The sequence below is a fragment of the Anser anser genome (genome assembly GCF_964211835.1).
Source record: "Anser anser genome assembly, chromosome: 21".
In the NCBI taxonomy this organism is placed as follows: Eukaryota; Metazoa; Chordata; class Aves; order Anseriformes; family Anatidae; genus Anser; species Anser anser.
This window is the reverse complement of record NC_139742.1, coordinates 8,004,501-8,029,093: the sequence shown is the minus strand read 5'-3', so window position 1 is coordinate 8,029,093 and position 24,593 is coordinate 8,004,501. Positions and strand designations below refer to the sequence as shown.

The 24,593-nt window shown below is 39.6% G+C and overlaps 1 protein-coding gene across 3 annotated transcripts in view; it reads left to right on the top strand.

Moving 5' to 3' along the window:
• MED27 (mediator complex subunit 27) overlaps positions 1-24,593 on the top strand; it is a 141,076-nt gene that overhangs the window by 106,045 nt on the left and 10,438 nt on the right. For 2 of the 3 annotated variants that reach the window (XM_083807187.1, XM_083807186.1), the window contains exons 4-6: positions 5,200-5,293; positions 16,072-16,179; positions 23,145-23,186. In XM_083807187.1, the coding sequence (XP_083663313.1) occupies positions 5,200-5,293; positions 16,072-16,179; positions 23,145-23,186 (244 nt within the window). Of the gene's footprint in view, positions 1-5,199; positions 5,294-16,071; positions 16,180-18,189; positions 22,118-23,144; positions 23,187-24,593 lie in introns of those variants that run through there. The other variant, XM_083807188.1, reaches the window with a different exon arrangement.

The window sequence follows — 24,593 nt, the reverse complement described above, 5'->3', positions numbered from 1 at the left end:
TTATTCTCGTAATATGGACTAAAGGGCTCACATACATGCTTATTGGCAAAACTGCTGAGAAATTTTCAAAGAGTATCTCTGTTGCTTTATTATAGTGTTGTTTGTCTGCATGTTCATAAGAAAATTATTTGGAGTATAGCATTTTGAATTAGTTCTAGCCTTTCTGGTGTTTGTGAAGTAGATTGTTAGATTTGACTTTTGCAGTATTACCATAGCATGTTTGTACCAAACAGTATTGTACTACATTAAAATGAAAATAACGATTTATGGTGTTGACAGCCTTGGAGAACATCTGATGTTACGTCTGATCTTACTGGACAGGTTCTGTTGCACATTCAGATGCGTACCCCCGAGTGTTACTATTTATCATTTTTAAAATAAAGATTTTCTGTCAAAAATATAATTTTGAAACCTCTTTAAAAATCATGAATCTGTGTCATGAGGGGGAGAAGGATGAAAAAAATGGGAGAGGGAAGTTGTTACAAGGCAGCTATTAAAGCTTCTTTAAAAATCCTCCCTCTGACTAGTAAAATGACATTAACTAAATTGGTTTAGTATTTGATACGATGTAATGATCGGAAGTCTTGTTGGTCGAGTCTGTCGTTCCTTACTGACTGGGCTGTGTCCCCATCTGGATCGTGGCGCAGTAACTGCTCAAGTTACTCGAAGCTCTTTTGAATAGAATGGGACTAACCGAGGGTCTTAAAGTTAGGTTTTTTGAGGTCTGGAGGAATAAGCAAGATGAAATTGTGTCTATGAAGAATTAAAATACCGTGCTGTAATTGAATGCATGAACTCCTGGGCATGGTCTTTTGCAGTCTGTCTTCAGACCTGTTGGAGCATCCTTTGCATGATAGAGAAGCTGTGGGAAGGGGTTTGTCTCCCCGTTATCTCTCCAGACACTCTTTTCAGTCCTTTGTAGGTGGAGCAGTGCTTGTTTAAGGACAGGAGAGGAAGTTACTGCCTTATGATTTCAGTTCATATTTAATTCTGAGAGTTCCATGTGTTTTTTTTTTTCTTCAGATGCAGATATGCCTAATATTTCAGCAAATTTATTTCCACTGGCTTTCCCCTGCTTTGTGTTACTATTTCTGTGTCTGTAAGTGCTCATTCCAACCAGCATCTATTGAAGTAGGAAAAAACTGAGACACGGTAAATACATTAAAAGTTAAAGGTGCTTACAGCGGAAGTAAAATGACACTTTTCTCCATCCTTAACTGGTATGCTTTCTGATACTATATAAGAAATCCTAACATAAATAGGAGCCGTCATATTTTTGAGCTGTAATTTACTGGATTGAGATGTGTAAATTGTGACTGCTTATTTTGGCATTAAATTAATGTATTTCAGCTCTGCAAAATAAGTTCCAGACAGCAGCTTTTTCTCTGACCCTTTTTCCAGACAGCCTCAGGAGTGCTCTTTATCTTGTCTTTATCGTATGTTCTTCAGTTTTCTCTCAGATCATCACCAGCTATGCTTCTACGTTGCTGTGCTGCATCTGACTTATCATATCCATCCTTTCACAAGATGTTTTACCAGATGTCCTCTCTGAAGGGCATATCTCTAGAAGAATTTGCCTTAGATTAGGTTGTTTGTCATTTTATATTTGAGGCTGTCATGTAGCCAGGCTAATCTAGTAATTTTATGTGAATCTTGAAGAATCCTTCTGTTCTGATGAGTCCTCAGGAAGCCCTGATGTCTACTTAAAAAAAATAATAATAATAATGGAAAAAAGGCAAAGGGGTCTTGGATTTTCTCTGATATCCTCTTGAGTGAGGGAGGGAAAGGAAAATCTACCTGTAAGGACAGTCCCAGGAGCTGCTGTGCCTTGCCAGAGTAAAACGTATTTCCGTAGGAGTGTGTGTGTGTGCGGGGGGGTTCTTGGCAGTTTTGTTTGTTTGTTTGCTTGTGGGTTTTTTGGAGGGATGGGGTTGAGGGGAGGGTGTCAACTGACCTATGAAGAGTGTTACAAAATTAACAGGCTTCTAAATGCAAAATATGTTACTAACCAGCTTCTGAAAGACCTTAGCATGGAATTAACACAAACAGCAGTCTTCAGAAGATTTCTGGTTTGTATCAGCTTTTTTAACCAATTGGTTAGCTTTGTGCCTGATTTCAGTTAGGCCTCTTCACAAGCATGGAATTCCCTGTTTGCCTTATACCAGTCATTTCTGAAAGAAAAAGGAGGGCTTTTTCTTCTGCTGCTCAGGTAGCACAAGATGATTGTTGGGTTTGAGTCAAGTTTTAATGCACGCAGTCAAGAGAAGTTTTACATTTAAAAATAATTAGGTCCAAGAGTTGAAGAATTGCTTACCTCCAACCAGCCTGGATCACATTTTCAAAGGATAAATGTGCATGTCCACTGGGGTTTTTCAAAAAGACACAAGCAGATTAAATGCCCAAATCCAACTGTTGTTTATACAATTTAAAATTACTTGAATTTTTCTTCCTTCATGCATATCGTCTTTGTCAGTGTGCAAGGAGCCCTTGTCTTATGATGTGCAACTTTTTGTATTTTGTTTGTGTTTAACTTATTATCACCCTAACCTCAGAAAACTAGAAAATTTAAGTTACGCAATAATTTGCATTAGAGTGTCCCAGGCTGTGTTCACACACAAGTGATAATTTATTTGCTAAGCCTGCAGTAATTGCATTTACAAAGTAGCATAAACTCTCATAGTGTATTTAAAAAAAAAGAAGTATGGGATTCAGTAATGTTTAAAAATAGGTGTGTGCTGTTGATGTGTAGATTATTCATTCTGAAGCATTTACATGCCTCTTTCACCATGCTATGGAAGTTATTGGCTTATGGATATTTTGAAGGCTTACTAGCAAGCAAGCTGTTAATGAGTCATTCAAATGAACAGGGAAACTTTTTTCTGCACAACTGGAAAGGCGGATTAAGGTTTTATTGCAAAATTGGCGTAACTAATTCCACTCTTTTGTTATATTTAAAAAATGGACTGATTTTACCAGCTGTGTATGTATAACTTCCTTGATTCATACATTATATATATGTGTGTATGTATATGTGTGTATGTATATATATATATATGTATATTTCTGGTGGTTATTTTTAATCCCTTGCAAAGTAAAAAATGGAGGGTAGCTCCTGGGGGGACGGGGGGCTGTTTTTTTTTTTTTTGGTTTTCCCAGCAACTAACATTAGACCTGGGTAACTTTGAAGAGCAAGAATTCAAGGTTTTTTGCCTTCATCTAAGCAGGTTAAAGAGAAATAATTAGATTTTTCAGTTTTATTGTTGATCTAACTAGGGCAACTGAGTTTCCAAAATATTTTACAAAAATCTTTTATCAGAGCACATATGTGAGCTAGCGTGAAAGTAATCTGTAAAGAAATGCATTCATGGTTCTGTGATCAAGTTGCAGAGTTGGTAAATGCACAAGATGTTAGTGTCAGTAGTGCCCCTCCTGACCGATCTCTTACAGAGTTGGTAAGTGTGGCATCTCCCTGTTTCGAAAAGGTGTGAAAACTTTTCAGGTTTCAGAATGGGAGTTTCTTGTTGGGCTTCATCGTTCAGTGACTCCTATGAGTAAGCTCATCTACAAGCCCTTGATCTTGGTGTCCTGTAACTTTGATGGGGAAAAAAATCCCATAGGGAGTTTACTTGACAAATACTGCCGGGTGTTTTGTTCCAAACATTTGCAGACTCACCTGTTGCATAATAAAGGATGTTTGGCTCAGTTTAAGAATGTTTTGCAGAAATACTTTTCTCTTAAACAAAAACATATTTAAATATCCAGACTCACACTGTTTAAAATGCTGTGTGTTTTTGTTTGAATATGTATATACAGCATCCACCTAGGCTCATAGTTCTTCTGTATCTAAGGTCAGGCAAGATTCCTTTTTTTTTCCTCATACAATATTTCATTTTGTACATGTTTTGCCATCTTCCCTTCTCCCGTGTGCTGACAGAGCCCTGCTCCAGCTCTCCCCATGTCACGTTACAGCTGCTTTATGGTGGAGGCAGCAGGGCCATTTCCCTTCTCCTCCGTAGCGGTGTTTTTGTCTGGTCTGTGGTGGGCAGCTCTCGTGGTCAGTACTGGATCGAGCACTGCAGGGTCTGCAGCCTTTCAGAGATCATTTTGTAAGGAGCTGACATCTCGGTAGGCCTCGTGGGCCTCCTGTCTCTGCTATTTGCTGTTTCACGTTTCGGTTCTCAGTTCCGACTCCCATGCTGGTTTCCAGAGGATGGCACGTTGTTCCCTTACCTGTTTGGAAATGTGGGACAGTCTCTGAAGATGGCATAGAGCAGTACCCGGCCCTGCACTCTTGAGTGTTTCTATTAGTAGCCGAAGAGGAAGCACAGAAACATCCCTGATACATCACAGAGACGATGCCAAGGGCAAGGGGAACTGGAAGTGGTATAGGAGGACAGATCAGTTTACAGCGCAGTATTGACTGTGTGGTAAACTTTGCTGAGGCAGATAGTGTGCGTTTCAACGTGTCCGAAGGAATGGCTAAAGGACGTGAGACGTGCACATAGGATGGGATGCTGTGGCCTGGGAAACGAGCAGTCTGCAAGGAAGCTTTCACCGTCAGTGGGTGTGGGGTCTGCTCGCAGCACCGGGTACCCAAGGCAGATGCGTGGGCGCTAGGCCGGGCCTGCCCGAACAGAGGCAGAGGGATTACGCCCTGCAGGAAGGATGTCATCGTACCCCTGCATGTGGTCACTTCCAGAACGTGCCAGCCAAGTTCAGTCACCAGCGCTCTATAAATGAACTGGAAAATGAATTGTAATAATGAAGTGTAATAAATTGAAAAGATTCAGGAAATAAAAAAAACACTAGGAATGGTTAGAAGGCTCAAAGAGGGGGGTAAGGATGTGATAACCTGTGAATTTCTATGCTGCAAGATTAATGTTGATAATGTAACCTTTGACCTCCCCCCGAGGCAAAAGTATAGGTATATGGTAGCAGGAATTTAAGGCTGACAGATTTGGACAAAAAACAAGTAAATGCATGTTTTTAAAGGCAGAGTAATTAATTTTCAAAACAACATAGGGCTCTGGTGTGTTTCCTTTTATCAGTAAGTCTTTTAATTGCATTTAAAAATATATATATACGTATCAAAGAGAAATAATTTAAAGACCTGTGGATATTATTAAAAAGGAGTAGTAATCTGTTAGTCTGCCCAGGAGTGTGTGTGTGTTAATTCTGTTGTGTTGCTTTGTTTGGTAGATACGTCGATGATGTGATCAATCGCATTGATAGGATGTTCCCTGAAATGACTATCCAGCTATCCCGGCCAAATGGGACCTCTGCAATGCTTCTGGTAAGTTGCATCATTTAATCCCTTAAGATGGATTTCTTAAGGGATTTAATTAGTATTTCTAAAATGCAGGTTATTAAAGATTATTTTTTTTCCCAGAAAAACACTGTTCTTCATTTGTCCCTGCTGGGGGGGGTGGAGGGGGGGAACATAAGATTTTTTCTTTGCTCTTAGGCAAATGGATGACAAAAAGAATTCTGCATTTAAACATCAGATCTATTACATTTTATTGTTAAATATGGTTGTAGAAATATGAATGCAAACTCAAATACGCACTGTGTTTTTCAGCAGTCTTGGCAATGAGTGTGTCTTAATCATGATAATTAAGAACAAAAAAAGTGGGAGGAAGAGAAAGAAAAAGGAAACCAATATGATTTAAATTTGTTCAAATTGATCTTGGTTCAGTGAATTTCTGTTTTATGATGAAGTCAAGAATTTGCCTTTGAAGTAAATGAGCAGTAAAGGCCGGATTATAGATAAACAAGTCCAATACATTCGACTTATTTCTGCCTGACCAAGCAAGATTTCATTCCAGAAGAGCCTATTGTTCACATCAATTTTCACAGGCAGCTGTTGTGCTTATAGCTAGAGAGGAGTCTTTAAAGTTTTTACTCGAGGATGTCATCACAGAAGTAGAGTCTGTTGAGGTCTAATAGCATGGCAGTTAGAAGCCGATTCTCCTCTAGTAAGATGACAGACAGAAGTCTCATCTTTTGCAAACTTTTAAATAAAACTAGAAAATATTCTATACCCCTGTTAAGAATTGGGACCAAATCAGTCTTTTCCATCTCAGATTTTTCATGGCACTTCCTCTTATATTTTCCTTTTTCGTCCAGGCTATTACAGAAGGCTTGGGTATAATGTGTATGTGAGTATAGTTCTTGTTTCCAATTAAATGGTAACACGAATCTAAAACTCAGATATTCTGCCAAAACGGATTTGTTGAGTCAATGGATTTTATACTATTTATAGAGTTTGTTAATTTGAATGCCCTATTATTTTTAGATGTTGCCTGTATTTTTCAAGGTTTTTGTTCACTTTTCTATAGTAAGTATAACTGTGGTTATGCTGTTCTTATTAATCAACTCTCTAACATTCCATTATTAACTTCCTTTGAACAGCCCAAAATTTGCAAGAGATTAACTGAGTCAGAGGTTAAAACAAACAGCTGGCTTCCACTGGAATTAAAACATTTAATCTGCAATTGTTGGATTCACCAAGTGGAACAACATATTCCATAAAAGAATTGAATTCATCAGTGCAGTCTTAAGAAGCTCTAAGTCGTGGAAGCTTTTGCGTTTGCTGCTAAGCTGACTTTATATTTAACTATTTCACTGTAGAAAGATGCTTGGTTTTACTTCCTTGCTTGGAAACCATTTCCATTCTCTTAGGTTCCTCTTTGCATCTAGCGAGCGCCTTCCAATTCTGATGGCTTTTTGAGGTCAGAAAATATGTGATAATTCTCAAGATTCGGGCACGATTAGGAAATTATGCAAATTTTCTTTGATATAACTGGTTAGGAACAAGGTATGTTGGAAGGGTGGACACTGTAAAAGAAGCACCATTTGCAATCAGTAGTAACTTACTGAATTCCATGTTACAGTTGGTATCCAAATCAAGGACATTATTGCTGCTACAAGACAGCAGCCCTGTATTGAACCAGTGGCATGCATATTTTCCTTGGATCAGAGATCAGAAAGACTGTTTTTAAAGTATTTTTGCATGTGATTGTGTGATGGTTTTATCATTTTTTCTTTTAGCCAGGTTTTCCCTCTCTCCCATCTGTCTCAGTTGATGCTGCCAATATGGCTCTTTCCATCTGGCCCTGACTGCTACAAAAGCTTTTGCTGTTTTCAGCCACAAATCATTCAGCGAAAGGTGCTGCAGGATGGGCAGTGTGAAGAGCACCTCCCCCAGAAGAAGGGAGGTTTCTTCAGTACTTGTGATTTCTCACTCTGAACTCATCCCAAGTTAGGTTTGGAGTTACTCCCTTACAGCAGAGTGGTTTACCATAACACCAAAGGATTCAGATAATGCTTGTTTTGTTTAAGAATATTTCACAACCATAGTGTTTGCTCAGAGTTAATTAAGTAACTCTGTGATCTCAACCAGTTTCATCCTTGGACTGTTCATATCATACCTGCCATTGCTTGTGAAGATCTTGGACGTAGAGGTTATCTATTTGTTATGTTAAGACGTCTTTAAATGCAATCGTTCAGTTTATCAGAAACACATGTAGTCATTGTCAAAGGCGTGGTAAACAGCGTACATATTTTAAGAATGTGCAAATTATTGGAAGGAGGTGGGGAAGAAAAAGGGTGTGCTTTTGAGATTCTTTGAAACTTCAGAATAACTGGAGACATTGCCAAACAAATAATCTTTAGGAAAAAAAGACCTCATACAGAAAGTTTCAGCCCCACACTGATTGAGGTACAAGTTTATGTGCACATGGAAATCAATTTGTGTCCTTAGCTGTAGAGCTGGGACTTGAAGAGTCTCCGATTCATCCAGTGTTTCAAGAGGAATAATTATCAGTGGTGTGAGCTGCTGGTCTAAGTCTTACGGCTAGTAACCTTTGTATTAAGCTGGGTTCTCCCTAAACAGGGTACAGCTTTCACATTAGCTGAGAACTTTAAGCAAAGAAAAAAGAAAAAAAAAAAAGAAAAAGAACTATTCCTGGCAGCGCAAATGCTGTGCCTTGAAAGGTTGCTGCCTCCTAGTCCTTTGAGGTTACTGTTTTCTCCAGACAATAAGGAGTTTATGTCTTAGATTTATACACAGCAATTGTACCTCATTAGTCTGGATTTATGCTACACAGACCAAACACATAAATAATTGAAATCTTTCAGAGCTGTGTGAAATCCTCAACTGATTTTAAAAGCAGTTTATCATTTCAAGGTGCTGTTTAATCCCAATCTTCACTAGTGATTTTTCAATTTATCTTTTAATCACACTATGCATAAAAAAGACTAAACATGGAATTATATCAGCTTTAATAAGTGTTGTGCAAAATTAATTTCCAGCAGCAGCAGAGGGAACTGAGGACTCCTTAAGGTTTTTGTGAGATTTTGTTGGTCAAATGCCAGGATCTATATAAATAGATAAACCTCATATCTTAAGAAAACATAAATTGATTTTAATTAATGAAAAATACCTAAAAATACCTTGATTTTTGCTTGTATTAAATGGTTAGTTGTATTCTTAGATAATACCTTATTTTTTCTAGTAAGGTACCTTGATGGTGTGATTACCGTATGATTGTTTCACATACCTTGTTTCTGCTGCCAAAATTCAGAACACTTTTTCAGTGTGAAGCTACCAATTCCTGTATACAATTCATTTGTTTGATATCAGAAATATTTTACAAACCAGCAAATATTAGCCCTATTTTTTCAATGACAGATATGACTTCTTTAGGGTCACGTAGCTAGCGAGTCCTAGTCGGACACAGAAACTTCCTCTCTTGTCTTGATCCAGGAGCTACTTGGTCTTTAAGGATCTTCTGTCTCCCCAGTGTTTGTAAAGCTATATAAAAGCACTGCTCTACAAGTTAGGAACATTGGGTAAATATTTTTAAAAATAATGAATAGTTTTCTATATTTTGAGCTGTTTCTAAAGGGTAATGGTATGTATAACTAACTCAATTTGAAAAATTGTTTCTGCCAAACCAAAGCTCATTTCAGAAATCACGAGTTCTTGTTTTCATGTTATCTTAAAAACTTCCCGATGATAAATTCTTTTCATACAATTGTACAGATGCCTAGATTTTTAGTAGATCTTTCCTATAAAAAGTACGAAACATTCTTCTACAAATTCTATTCATTCTCAGTAAAACCAGACACATTTGCATTTCAACTTTCAAGTCTTGTTCCAAGCATTTTAAACAGTCTGATTGTATGGAAGTGGGCTGTATTAATTGCAAATAGGCTTGACATCTGTTCACTAAATCTGAATAATTTCTTCTGTCTGAATTTTGTTTATCAGTGTTTTACATAAAGTCAGGATGATTTTCTCTGGGAAAATGGCTTCTGAAATTTATTATATGCCCAATAAAAAAGGCCACCAAGCTGACTCTTGGTCAAGACACCCTGGTCTTGGGAGAAGCTGAAAAACCAGGGGGAAGAAGAATGCTAATTGATACAAAATTAGTATTAATGTCATACTCGACTAGAAACAATTAACGCTGTTCCTAAGACACACACACGCTCTTTTCACCAAACTGCTTAGCAGTGTAAGCGTTTCCCTTTATCGTTGCGGTGGTTCATTAGGAAGCTAGTATTGCCTTAGGACTTGCAGAGCTCCTCCGTTTCTTTCTTGGAGGCAGCACTCAGATGCACGTGGAGCATCTGCTCCTAGTGGGCTGGCGCCTGCGCATCCCTCTGGTGACCTGAAGTTACAAGTTGTAAGATGACTGTGGTTAGTATCTTTTTCTAATTAAACTGACCTTTGTGACATCTGCCTTCCAATTAGCAATGACAGCAAACTTTTCACATGTTGGTGGTTAATTCTCCAGGGGTTTCCAGCTGAGCGTTTCTTCTGGAAGTGAGATGTCTCGTCCCTGCAGAGCAACACAAAGCAGGGCACCGCAGGCTACTGGCACTGGGGAATCGGTGACTCCAGAAAACGTGGATATCCTGCGTGCTTAATGCTAGCGGGGATGAAAGGTAGGCAGGTTTATGGTGGGAACGTAGCCACTTGTGGTGGCTTAGGCACCTAATTTTAGGCACATGTGATGAGTCTTCATTTGGGGATTTATTCTCCTGGAGACACTAGGTAGGTTTTAACAAAGCTGCTGGGATGTCCAAGGATCCCTTATGTAACTGGGTCTTGAGGAGTCTCTTCTGAACCAGTAGGGAGACTGTTGGGACTGCTGTAGCTTCACAGTTTGTTTTTTAAGATTGAGGACCAGCATTTACCAGGCATTTTAAAAATGCATTTGAGGTCGTGTATGTGGAGGTAGAAAGCATTCAATGTGAGCAGTGGGTAGGAATCAAGCTGTAAATTGTTTTCCACTTGTCCAGTGTAAGAATCGGGAAGATGAGGAACGGTCTTTTGATGGGAAAGTGAACAAGAGTAGGAAAAAGTAGAGAAAGACCAGAGAGCCATGTCCTCAGCTTTGCTCCCTCTCACGGGGTTAATGCATACCAGGGTTGCTGACCAGTCCTAGTGGTTTGCAGGTCTGTGTTGGTGTTTTTACAGTTTTGTATTCTGTAAAATCCCTGTAAAACTCCTGCTGTGCTGTAACACAGAATGCAAAAAGAGGCAGAATCCGTTTTGCCATCCGTAGCGGTGCTGGACTAGCGTGACTGATCCATAACTGTGACTGGCCATTGGCAAAATCTGGCGTTTAACCTTTGAACAATGTAGTTTGTTCGTCTTATCAGCAGAATGTGCCATGGTACTGGGGGAGAGGATCACCAGCTCATCCTTGATATGCCAAAATGATTTCAAGTCCTTCATTTATGCTGACGTTTTATGGTGCACTCTTGCAATTAGGTTAGATTAATGAAAGGTAAATTCCAGCCCTAACATAAAAAATAAAAAATAATTTAAAAAATCCTTGTAAAGAACCTAATTAGTATGTTTATTTATTTAGACTCTAATGGCTTAATTGCATCTTATCTTGCTATTTACAAATAGGCATCATTAAAGAATAACGAGCATGTGAGGGAAGGCGCAGCTTCACACCAGCAGCAGATGAGACACAGGGAAAAAAACAACAAACTAGTTGAAGGCCCGGATGGTGGGTTCTAATTATTTTTTTCTTTTAATACAAAACCTTATTTTTCAGTCTATATAAATAGGATCTCCAACCATTCTAGTGATCAGTAAGATAAATGTAGAAGTGGGAGGAAAAGCTTATGGCTGGCGGTGTCACAAGGAGCAGGTGTCTGGCCTTTTGCTAGTAACGCGTACAGCTTGGCTATATCCCTGGTTCAACGTTGCCTTGTTGTTTGCTAAGGTGAATAAAAGCTGCATACAAAGTCATCCTCCTTTTTCTACTAGCAGGGAGGTACCCATGTTAACTGAAAATCATGTTTTCTTTTTTAGCTCTGCAATGCAGAGCATCTGCAGCTCAGATCAGCAGCAAATTCCCTGGGATGCCGAGAGGAAATCTGGAGCTGTGGGAACCTTTTTGCACAAGTGTTGGAGCTCGGTGGTGTTAGCACGCTTTCTCCTAATAGCAAACTTAAATAAATCTGAAGGAAGAATGTTTGTTAATGCATTTTTAAAATTGTTTATAAAAGCACTTTTCATTTGCTGGCGGTTTCAACGAGAGGGCAAAATTAAGGGGGGGCTGTTTCAAGCTATTTCCTCCAGGCAGAATTCTGGCAGGGTAAATGAATTCTGATGCTTCTCATTTTGTAAATTAATTTTGGCCCTGGTACTGACTTATTTGGAAAGGTACTCGCTGCTTTTCCAGTCAGTAAGTGATGTTAACTGGGAACTTTTTTAGCAGTCTTACCAGAAATTATCTAAAGCATTTTCCCTGATGATTCTGTTTCCCTCACCCATCCTTGGCATGCACTGCCTGTCATATGCTCTTTGAGAGTTATCTTGGTGATAGACAAAATATTTTTAAAACTGGGATATTTCAGGATTTTTATTTTATATATTTTTGTCAGAAAAGCTGCATAATATTGCAGATTTCAATCAGCTGCCTGTCCTACCTTCTTCTGGAGCCTGCTGTTTTAGGAAGCAGGGGCATTATGAATAACTTAACTGTCTGAATTTAGTACGCTTGAGTTAAAAGCAAGTTAGATGTGCATTGTTATTACGCAGACCAAAACAGAAGCTACAGAAGTATTTAACTTGCAACTGTTCCGTTTTCAGCTCACAGAACTGTGGGGCATATTTTTTCATTCATATTAATTGAATTTTAAAGTGACCTTGTACACGTATTGATTTGAATTAAAATTTTCTACATCAAGGACATGTTGGCATATATCCTACAGGCGAAATATTAAAAAGCCAAGTGCTGTCTTAACAGGGTATCGACAGAAGAAGTTGAAATTTAATGGGAAAAGTTGGCTTAGAAAGGGAATTGTTGCCTTTTTGTCACAATTGAAAGGTATCTTTTCGGTATAATGAAAGAAGCTCCTTGCAGTTGGTATCTGTGGAAGCGCAGGGGCATTTTAGTGCCCATTAAGAAGGGATCAGTCGGGCGAGCCTTGACCTCCAGAAGCAGAGACCTGCACTACGGGAGTTCAGTCGAACTATCCGATTACTTTTTTATCGGAGCCGTTAGTTTTTTATTGCCTTCTTTCGGGTGATCCATAGGGACACAGTTGTATGACTGAAGGTGTAAATTGTATTCCATACGTAGATCTCTTCTGAACACAGGCTGTGGTTAGCCGTGCTCAGCAGGCACTGAAAGAAAATTGTTTGCTGGAAAACATGATGTGTAAAAGGCGGTCGAGGTGAACAAAAGTGTTGAGTCCTCAAAACAGTTATGAGCCTCGATTATCAGAGGAAAAAATAAAAGGTACCTTGTTTATTGTAGATAGCACAGAACGTGCTTTACCCTGAAGAGAGCTGTGGGGCATCCTTTTGGCTTCCAAGTCTGACTGCATCCTCCAGACCAGTGCCAGGCTGTTTGTTCTCTGTACTACTTGCCTCGTTCTTTCAGTGCGGTTAAATTGATGAACTATAATTTCTCCGAGCTATGCTTGCTTTTTCAAAATTGCTTTTTCTGTCAGACTTAACTCACGTACTAATATGCCTTTTGATACAGTCCCGCAACGTTTGTCTGAAAGTCTTCATCTCCCAGCCACTATAAAATCTGTACAACCCCCATGCCGACACAGCAGCAGCATAAAACAGGGAGGTTTTTTATTTCAATACCTGACTGCTAATTCGATCTGCTAATACCGGAGCTCATTCACACAGTCTGGTGCTAACCTGGTTGAAGTTGCGATGTATTCTGTCGTTTGTATTACCACAATGTTTGGGTGCCCCTACTCCCAGCACAGGACCCCATTGTACAAATCATTGTGTAAGTAGTGATTCCAACCCGATATCTTCCTCAGGGAGCCCACATCTAAAATGCACATCTAAGGATGGTTTTACGCTGCTCCTTCCAGATGTGAGGGACAGGGGTAGGCAGCGTAACCCTGCTTATTTGACGTTCAGACAAGTTGGGGGATCCCCACTTGTCCCAGACCGGTTGCAGAATTGGACCTCTCAGTGCTGCGTGATGGATGGGAGCTGGGGTCTGGGTACCTGTGACACTTCCCGAAAGGGAATCACAGGAAGATGTGGCAACAGATGACGTGTAAAAAGGCAATGAGGTAATGCAGAAGCGTTTTGAAAGGATTTGTGCAGGTAAGTCTTGTGGGGAGGTTTGAGGCCAGCAGTAAGTATATTCAAGCAAGCTGGAGTGCCAAGCATGGGACTCTTCAGTTTGTTACGTGTGACTACTAATGCTGAGGATTTTCAGGAACATCCCACACAGGCTTCAGAGCAACTTCATCCAATTTTTTTTTTCCCTGCCTGGCAGCAATGTGAGATATCATAAATGCAAAACGTAAGGGAAGAGGAAAGAAATGAGCATCCACTGAAGTGTGTGAAGGCAATGAAAATAGAAAATATTACATATAAAGCTGGGTCTGGATTTTTGTAGGACTGCCTTTTTGCTCTTCATTAAGAAAATTTCTTTTTTGTTTAAAATTTCTTCTTTTTCACCTTCTAATTTTGCTGTGTATGATTGCCCAGCGTCAGTTCTCTCAGTAGGCATATATCCTAGAGAGCTGCCAGGCTTACTGAGGTAGGAAAAAAAAATATTAACTCTAAATGTGCTGACCATGTTTTTTCAAAGTGTCTCCATTTCCTCATCCTACATCGAATTAATTATGCCGTTATGACAGAACTGTCTTTCTGATTCCAGCAGACGATCAGCGTTATAGATCAGGCACATCTGGGTCATGACTTTGTATTTTTAACTTAGTTGATGCAGTGGTAGGTACCGAAATAACTCTGCTACTTCCCTTTATGTGCAGGCCAGCTAGGTCTTATTACAGAGTATCCCAGCAAGGTTCTACATTTAGACCCAACTTCACAGCACTCGATAGCATGATAGGGTTGCCTGAGAACACGAGGTAGTTCCTACATGTTCGTAAAATCCCAATCTGCAAGAAGAAAGGGATCAGAGTAAACTATTCATGCTGTCGGCTTAGTTCAGGCCTCGATGCAAGTTACCCTACTTCAGCCTGTAACATTTTTCTTCAAAAATTTACTAGTTCTTCTGACCTGCTTTTCTCCTTCATGTTCTTGCAAAATCGTGCCTAGCAGCCTGTCTTCTTGAAGTCTGACACTGACTTCTTTCTCCTTTCTCCTTTCCGTGTCCTGTCTGTTTCTGTCAGCTCGTTTTTGCCTGTTGCTTAGTCTTCTGCCCTGGAGCTGCTTTCTCCACATCCCGTACCAAAGAGATGTCAGCTGTTCTTTTCAGGATCTGTAACCCTGTCCTGCTGTATGGTTCGTCAAGGTGGAAAAGCAATATTTACAGCGGCTTGGGTAGCTGTTCTGCAAAGTCCTGCGTTCTCACCCCCTTCTTAGCACTTGCTATCACTCCTCGCCCTCCTCCAGCACGGTCCCTGCCTCTGCTTGCTCATGGGGTCTTTGTACCAGATTTCCCATCCTCTTGCTTTGGGGAAAAGCATCTCTGCACGTCAGAGCTGATTTGCTTGTTAGTCGCAGTCAGCATCGGGTTGAGGTTACTCCTGTTGAAGGTGGGAGGTAGGAGTCATTAGCAGAAATTAAAAGGGAAAAACATACAACAAATCGATGAAGGTGCAGATTGACTGATTTCTTTGGGCGTGGATTTGTCTGCTGAGGTTAGCAGGAAGAAGACGATTGTTATCACATGTGTTAATCTAAACTGGACGAAAAATTGGAACATGGACTGTAGAAAACTGGCCAGTGCCAGGTGGGAAATGTTAAAATAAGCTTGAATGTTTTTCCGATCTTAGTTTTATGCTTTTGTGGGTGAGCGAAAACTCTGTAATAACATCTGTGTAGCAAAACACAAAGACAAAATTCTTACTAGACACATCTTACCCGTATTGAACTGCAACCTCATCTCTGAATTGTAAATTGATTTTTAAATTAAAATGCCTTCATTATTGTATTTTTGTCAATACTATAATTTAGGCTTATTTCTGTTATATACTGACAGAGTACATGTGATTTCCATGATACTAGCTTTATTCTTTGCATTTTGCCCTTTCTGCAGAAGAAAATTAAACCTTTGAAAATGTAAGATTTTTACTGTTGTAGCTGTAATTGCCCCAGTCCCACTCAGTTTTCTGGTAAATAATTTTACATTTTTATCGGACCTAAAGTGTTTTACATTAAACTAGTGGCATCCCTTTAAAAGCTAGCATTAGAAGAGTCTGATTCTTCTTTCAATTTTTTTTTATAAATGGACTTACAGTGGAGAATATAAAATACATTGAAACTAATCACATTTTCTCATTGTTTTTGACAAGTTATTGAGTTGTGTTGTTAATAAAATGGAAAGAGTTTCTTGGCAGTGTCATGTCTACACAAGGGAATTCGGTGAATTCATACATTTTCAGTTGCAAATGAATGTTTGTTCTGCACTTTATAGTCTCTCTTCCTCATAATGCGCACAGTGTTTTTAGATCTTTTATTTTGTTCTGTCTATAAAATATTGAGAACTGAAATTGCATCAACTTAAGCTGTTAACTTGATGGTCTTGTGAAGTCAGACACCATTAGCTCTCCTTCAGCTTGTTTTTGTCCTTCTCTTGTTCTTGACAGGTTACCTTAGGAAAAGTGCTAAAAGTGATAGTGGTGATGCGGAGCCTTTTCATTGACCGGACAATAGTAAAAGGCTACAATGAAAACGTCTATACCGAAGATGGCAAGGTAGGTTACTGTATATCCAGCAACGTTAAATTTTATTTTTACCTGGTATTTAAATGACAGAAAAGGAATCCCATCACAAGTGTGCTAGAAACATAAAACCGTCAAAAGACTTTGTGGATGTTTTGCAAAGCGCTCAGGTTTAAATTTATCATGCTCTGCTTTGATTTTTTTCATACCCAAATGTCTGACTTTTTTCTAAGCTCTGATGCCCTTGCTTGAATTTCTAATTTATCACCTTAGACCCCAGTTGCCTCATTAATAGTGTCTACTGAGAAAACATTTTTTCAGTGTACCAGCACATCAGTAGCCCAAGGTTCAGATTTCTTTTTTGAGCGCCATTGGGAAATCTTGGGCTAGCTTTATGTTCAAGATGATAAGCTCAGCTGTGAGAATCATTGGTAGGTAGTCCTCAGTTTGCTTGTCAGTAATAGCTCATCTTGAACAGCAGCTGTTAAAAGCAAGCGTTGCCTGTTTCCACAAGTGTTTTGTTTCATGAACAATTCGCCCTGCTTGAACCCACAAATTTCTTCCGACTGCACATGCTCCATATGGCTCTCTTTTTAGCGCATCAGAAGATGTTAATGGGACCTGACGGCCTTCAGCTCAGTTTGTTTCTTTTTTCAGGGTGGAATAGTCTCTTACGGAGACATCCGCCAGGATGCTCCTTTGCCAGTAACAGTACTAAATGCCTCCATGTTGCACATTTTCTCTCTGGAGCTTTCTTTTCTGATTATGAAGCCTATTAAAATACAAAGTTCATTATATCAAGATGAGTACTTGGCACCCATAGGCCATGTTATAATGAGGTGAGACTTTTTTTTCCTTTCAGAAGTGATAACTATGTTTTAGCACACAGAAGCACGTTATGTACTGACCCGGAGTTCAGCAGCACTGAGTCTGAACCTCTGTTCCCCAGAAAAGGCCAGGAGCTGATCTACTGAAGAATATAGCACAACTGTGTTTCCCAGATGAGAGATCCTCACTCGAAGGGCAGGGGATTGACCTAGGAAGTAGTAAAATAAAAATTGCCTGGTTTTGATTTGCATTATTCAAATATACAGGTTTAAATACCATTTCACAGCAGCAGTTGCAGCATACTCCCTGTGTATTAGCATATAAATGCAGAGTTACGGCACCAGCCCCTCTTTGCCCAAAGTTCTGTTTGGAAGTGAAATGATAGTCTGCCTAAAAAGCACTGACAGTGCTTGATGGATTCCTGTGTCACATTTCATTTGGATGTGCTCCTTTTCTCTGATGAATCCGGTTTCCTTCGAAGCTCCCTTGAAATATAATAATGCTATATATGCTGAAAAGCTGAGTAAAAGTTCCTTTGCAAAACTCAGCATCTGGCGTTAGGCTTCTGTTCAGCTCAAGGTTAACTCTCAGGAGAGCTGTATACCTTTTCTCTGCCGTCGTTCGAGAGCGGTGCTCACCGAGGCTAACTTTGGGCACAGGGCACTAACCTTTGTCTGTTGTCAGTGGGGAGCAGTTAGCTTCACCTGAGCATCCGTGCTAACATCTGGCTTGTTTTCTTGCTTTAAGCCAGGCTGCAGGAGAGGCTGTTTTCTACCGATTCAGCTTTCAGTGTCCAACGCTAGGCTATGTGACTGCTCCCCAGGGGCTGAGTGAACCTGTGTCTGTTCAATGGCAGTTTGCTATTCCACTGGGCCGTCTCAAGGCTTTAGCAAACCTGAAGGTCTGCGTTTTAGGTATAAATAGGAACATTTCTTCTGACTTAAGTAGAACTGGAGCTGCAGCCACTTAAATCATGAGTAAATTTGGCTTGGAAGAGTGAATAAATGCGTAGCTTGCTAGTTTTGCCAACTGGAACACATATTGACAAACAGTGGGCTCCCTTTTTTCTGCTAATTAACTACACTGGTAATTGGAGTATAAGAATAAGATTGTGCTCTTGCAATGATTCGCTTTACTTTATTGTGCCTGCTGGGAATGAGCGATTACAGTCAATTGCAAACATAGTCCATTCCAATTCCTTCTCTGTCACAACAGATGCTGTTGGGAGAGTACTCCAGTGAGGCTTCACCACACCATTCTGGCTTCTCTGTTCCCAGCCTGATGTTGGGGAGGAAGCAGTAGCATTCGGAGAGAGACAGAAGAGTATGAAAAAGGAGATCAGCGAGTATCTTCTTTAGATAATAAAAATACAGAGAGCTGTCAGCATCACAATAGGAGAGGACTGTTTTTTCCTGTGAGCGGTTACACAGTAATTGCTGATTTGGGGTTGCTTATGTATTTCTAGGGAGCATTTAATATTTGTAAACAGCAGAAATGAGATTAACTAGGAGGCATCATACAATATGGCAATTCTGAATCTCCAGTCTTTTCTGTAAGCCACGTTGAAGAAGGGACGCTGGAATAAGTCATAGCATCATTGTACTTCTCTACACTTAACTAGCTGAATGACGGTCTTTTGAGTAATCCCCCTAAGTCCACAAGTCCAAAGGTCCGTTAGGTAACAAGGGTGAAATTCACTGGGAGGATTTCACGGATTGAAGCAGAGCTTGGGGCAATGGTATATATTCAGCAATATTCAACCAAAGGGGAAATGGCCATCACTGGGAGACTCGATGACCACACAGACAGTAAGTGTGAAAAGCACTGCAAAGCACAGAAGAGACCATCTGTTTGCTTGTGAACTGGGGGGGGCACGGGTCATCGTTTATCTCCGAAAATACAGCTGTTCTGGCTAATTTCACATTAACTGGGAAGAGAAGGGAAAGAGATGAGTCCAAATAGAGGTATTGATGTCCTCTGGTGCATTAGGCAAATCGAACTAAAACAAATATGGGTGTTTCTGGTAGTTGTGGAACTGTGCATGGTGGCACCCTGAGGCGCAGCTAGCGGCTGCGCAGGAAAGCTGACATTGCATTATCCAGGGCGCTTTAGGTTGCGCTGTACTCGTGCGTTGTGCTGTCTGTGTTGACAGGTACTTATGTGGAGGCTTCACACGGTTTCTGCAGTACTGAAGTCTAGTTAAATTGGTTACTCTCTCTTTCAGATTTACATAATTTTAAAAACAAAGGTGAAAAAATAAAAGGTAGTGTTAAGCTTGCAATGAGTAAAACAAGATACTGTATTCTGGTATTTTATTTTTGAGCTTTGCTTATACAGACAAAGCATCAGTGTGTTTCTTAAGTGCTTCATATACTTCTCTCGTGAATTATTCACAAACCCTGCAGAATATGTCTTTGCCAGGTTGCCAGCTGCATAACTTAGACATTTTTGGTGACACTTCGCAAAAACAATAGGTGAGATCTGGCAGCCTCTGTCATGTAGTCGGCTCTGTACGCTGACTGTTCTGCAGGCTTCCTTGCTTACCCTACTAACCCGTTGCATCCACCACATACTGATGCATTTTAATTAGCCCTGTAGCTTTAGCAGTGGCACTGTGCCACCCTTAATTTCAAACTTTGACATACTCATTGTGCACTGGAATTTAACCGTGGATAGTAATTAATTACTGATGTCCTGATTCCTGAATAAATGAAGCTATGCAGCTCACTCTTGCACGGCAGGCGTATCGTCAGCTGATCTGTTAGTATCCCTAGCCTGCCAATAAAAAGAAAAATGCATTGGGATTTTTTTTTGGCATGATAATTCCCTGCTTTTCTTTGGATCCGTATCCCAAGAACCACCGTGACGGGGTGTATTTAGAGTGCGTGCTTAACTTCACCGTCTAGCCAAATTCCTATTTTTGCATCCGTTAGATGGAAGAAACATAAGTGTCTCTGTTGAATTATCACGTTAAGGAACTTGGGTTATGTTAATGCTATGGCTTCATTAATTACCCCATATCAATAAGAAAAGGCAGCTTTTAGCCTCCTAGCGTAAGAGAGGAAAAGAAATAGTAGTATCAAAGGAAAGCTTCAAAGACAGCCAGAGCTGTCTCTCGGGTAATTTCTGATCCCCACATTCTTTCCACTTCAAAGCTGGATGTGTGTGTGTTTGGGTGAAGGGGGGGCTGAATCCGATTTCTCTAATAAGTGTTGGCACTGGACCTGTTTGATATTAGATTCAGGGAACATTCTGATTTGTTATCGCCTTTGAAATCGTTCAGACGACCTTCAGAAAATGGCCTCTTGTTACTTACGCTGGGGGTGGGTGGGGAGAGTGGGGCGCTGGGAAAGAAAGCCCCAGTTTAATTCACATGCAGAGGATGCCCTGAAATTGTGCTTTCAGCAGTTTTTTAGTTACAAATGTGTGTCTTGATTGAAAGTGAAAAGTTGAAGAATAATAGACCTGTAACGATGCATTCTTTAATCCGCCTCTGCCTTAATCCTGTTTCAGGGGAAAAGGTGGGCAGTCATTTAGGATGTCTGCATGTGGCTTGGGGAGGGGGTTTGTGGCTCTTTTTTTTTCTTTAAACTTGGATAACATCATGTCTATAAGAACTATTCATTACTCATGCCTATTCATTACTTTCTCAGCTTTTCAATCTCCTTGTCAACTAATGAACATTCAGAACCTGTTGGGCTCATCTTAATGCAGCATCTGAAGTGGCCTTTTTCTTTTTTTCCTTTTTTTTTGGTCTTGAGTCTAACTGGAGAGGATCACACACTTGGTTTGATCACTAGAGATTAGCAAAACCATATATACACTCCAATTATAGCAACTCTGTCTGCAGTTAAAGCAAGCCTGAAATTACATGAAAACAGTTTAAAAAAATCTGTGTTAATTTTTTGTTTGCAAATGTAGATTTTTGTAATAGGGAAACAAGATGCTGTCTTCCCTATAGGCACAGGTGTATTGTAACTGTAAATCAAGCTCAGGTCCAAGTCCTGGCTGAACCACCGGCTGTGGGGCCCAGAGTATGAGTGGTGTCGGTATTCAGGCAGGTTCCTGAACCCACCTTAAGAGGCAGAAAATGCAGAGTGTTGCAGGTACATGCCTTAGGGTACTTTTGTCTTCAGCTAGCCTGGAAAAGGCACCGAGACATCAGCTGCCTTTTGTCTCACGGCAAGGTCAGTGGTACTAAGCCATGAAACATCTACGCCAAAGTGATGTTTAAAGTCTTTAACAGTACCTCCTGCCCAGACTGAGGTTTGGGGACTCGAGAGTCGCTTCTGTACCCGTATTCAGAAGGGAGCCACATAACACTGGTACTCTTAAAGGAGTGGGAACCTCTAGGGTTCTCAACTTTTTTAGCTACGTGAATTAATTACTTGGGTTCACCATCCTTCTCCCTCTAGTGTATTTCACTCATTTCTTTCATTTCAGACTCTAACCTTTGTGCCTTTTAGAAGACGTGTAATTTCAGCTAGCACTTATGGACGCTGTCAAAAATTGGAATGAAAATAATTAGCTGCACTTTATAATAAAGGAGATGAATCCAACAAAGTGTCTCTTCTTTTAAATCAACTTCTTTTAAGATGTAAACTTAGCAGAATGTATCGAACATACCATACCCTATTTATTCTCAGAGTTTTACAGTTAGCTTGATTTCTCTTATTTACATTTTTAATTAAAATACAGCAGATGGAAACGTAATACGTTATTTTGTCATTCCATTAATTGTAAATGCAGGTTTTACATATGCATTTAAGTGTGTTTCTCCAAGAAAGCTAGAACCACTATATGTGTGTATTTCTCAATGATGAAAGGTGAATTTGCAATTGGGGACATGCCGTGTGGTCCAAAGGGGTTTTATGTGCTTTGGAAGTAACCTGCCAGCAGTGAATGAAGCCAGTCATTTTCCATGCCTTTCTCTTAGTGGTGCTGTTCGTGGACAATTTTTTTTTAAAGATGGGTGTTTTAGATTGCTACACTACAAATATTTATTTCCCAATCATGAATGGTAAAAGAAAAAATTAATCTTTGGTCAGCTTTGTTAGGTTTATGCGGTTGTACATTCTGCATGTAATGTTTGGACCTCTTGTGCATCTTCAAACAAATTTATTATTTCTGGTTTATATTCTTCCAAGTGGCTGACCATGAGAGGGAGATACGAATGTGCCCCTTGTGGGAAAGCATGTGTCAAACAGCATAATCCAGCACTAGAGGTACCTGCTTCATAAATGCACTCAGTTTTTCTTTCATCTAGGTTAAGGTTCCTAAGGTTAATGCTGTAACAAACACCTTTCCTGGGGGAAGTTTTGTGCGCATGAAAATGTTGAGTATAGTGGAATCTGCAGACAAAAGTGATTTGCAAGTCAGGGATTGAAGGAAATTCTTATTTCCTCCCCCTGCTTCTCTTTGACAGCGTACAAGATCCTCCACAAGGCTGGGCTAAAAGAGCACTAGCACATCAGCTGAATTTTTTTAAAGTGCGAGCCATTTGGTTGTTTAACAAGGGCAGCCTCACCTTCTGGTTTCTGGGGTTAATAACATTTATTTCAATTTTGTTCTTTTAGTTCATACGCAGTTGAGCACGCATTTAAGCCATGGATGTCTGCAGTTATTTGCAGCCTTAAATCTCGGTTAGTGTGATTTTTGTCTGCAAATGTAAATGCGGTTTCCTAAGGGATGTTTTATTTAGCCCCAGTAGACCAGTGCTTTGGTTTAATTCAGCTAAATGTTCTTTGTGTCATTTGTAACTGAATCACTTATTCAGACACAAGACAAGCATCAACTTGATAAAAATGCCCTCATTCTAGAAACAAACTGAAACTGATGATTATTTGCATAGATTAGCCGCAGCCCCAGACAGATGAAGATTTTGCTGTTTTTAAAGAGAACACAGTAATTCAGCAGGTCTTGTGTATATATAGATTTTTTTTAATGAAATTGTGGTGAACTGTGTTCATTTTTTGTTGCAAAACAAAGGAAATCTTGTCATTATTTCTCAGATTGCAACAGGTAAAGATGATGGGTCAAACTAGTGAACTGAGAAATAAGGCTCCATAACTCTCCTTCCCCTCTCTTTGAATTTGAACAGCTACTTAAATATTTTTTCCTCAGTAATTGCATGTGGTAATATATAACTTTTCTTTTTTTTCCTATTGTAGCTTGACATATGGTCCAAATCCAACTATCAGGTTTTTCAGAAGGTAAGTCCCTCATCATCTCTTTCTACATAATGCGTATAGAAGACAGGTGGAGTTTATTTTAAATACTTAGGGCCTTATGCAAAAGAATTCAGAATTTATTCCTTTGTCGTTTGTTCTGTAACTCTTATCACAACTTGCAAATAAGAGACTGTAATCTGTAGTAATGGAAAATGGCAAGCAGAAAACAAGGAGACCACTTCTGCAGTTGTTTTGTTTGGATTTATTTCCCATCACAGTTTCAGCCCGTGGTTTGGAATAGGAAGTTGGAGACTTTACTTCTGTAGCTTTAAAAGTTCAGCTGAATTTTTCAAGTACTCTTTTTCAGTTTAAATCTTTTGTGGAGTGGGAGGACCGGGTTGTTTTGAATTTTATTTTGTTGCTTTCATTCTTTTCAGTTGCCCCTCTCTCCCGGGGACTTGATTTTAATAAATTTGTAAACTAGCTTTCCAAAACAAGTTTGTAAATTTTTTACATGATGCTATTTTGGCTATTTCTCTTCTCATGATGGTTTAAGCAAAAGGAATGACTTACTTTATGGAATGGCATTCCCTTCAGTAAGAAAAGACAGAGAGAATAGGAGCAACAAATATGAAACTACTAAGAAGGCAAAGATGGTTTTTGGATAGATCTGTATCTTGCTATTTTCCAGGCAGGTAGGAGAAGATTTCTCTTTGAAGGCCTCTTGTCAGAATGCTGTAAGTTCAGATTGATCCGGGGTTAAACTCCAATATCCTTACCTTCGAGCCACAGTTCAAGGCGCCTGAGTCTCCAGCCAGCACGCAAGCTTCCTTTCATCTACTTTTGTAGTTTATGTAACAAATAATGGGTCAGGGACTCTAAAGGGCATAAAAGCAGGGGTCAAAAGTATGGCATATTGACTGCGTTTGTGCATCTTTCTTCCAAGACTTCAGATGCAGTCAGAAGTGAAGATGTTTGACCTATGGTATTAGCGTGCTAGAGATCAAAGGACAGCTTTTGGGGAAGTTGGTTGCTCTTCCTCTCTGCCTAGCATTAAAGCAGAATTTTGCTGTAGTTGATTCTTTACTCCAGAGATTAGTGGATTAAATATTCTTTATTTTTTTTCCTCGCTCCTCAAAAATATTTTTTGTCAAGTAGGGTAATCCAGAGGGAAGCAAAACAGTGTAAATCTTAGTAAATTGTTTATCAGTATGCTTTTAAGTAATTTTTGCAATGGAATAAATTTAAGACTGTAATTAAGTGCATCATCTGAATTTCCCCATGTGTGTTTTAGGTTATAGTTTCATTTGAGTTTAAGATTGTCTTCCTGGATGTTTTAGTTTTGAATAACTTGGATTTGAGATAATTGATAATAAATCTTGAGGTTTTGATTGCATAACTTTGTCCATACGAAAGATAAGTATAGAGTAAATGTAGAGGTTTGCTTAG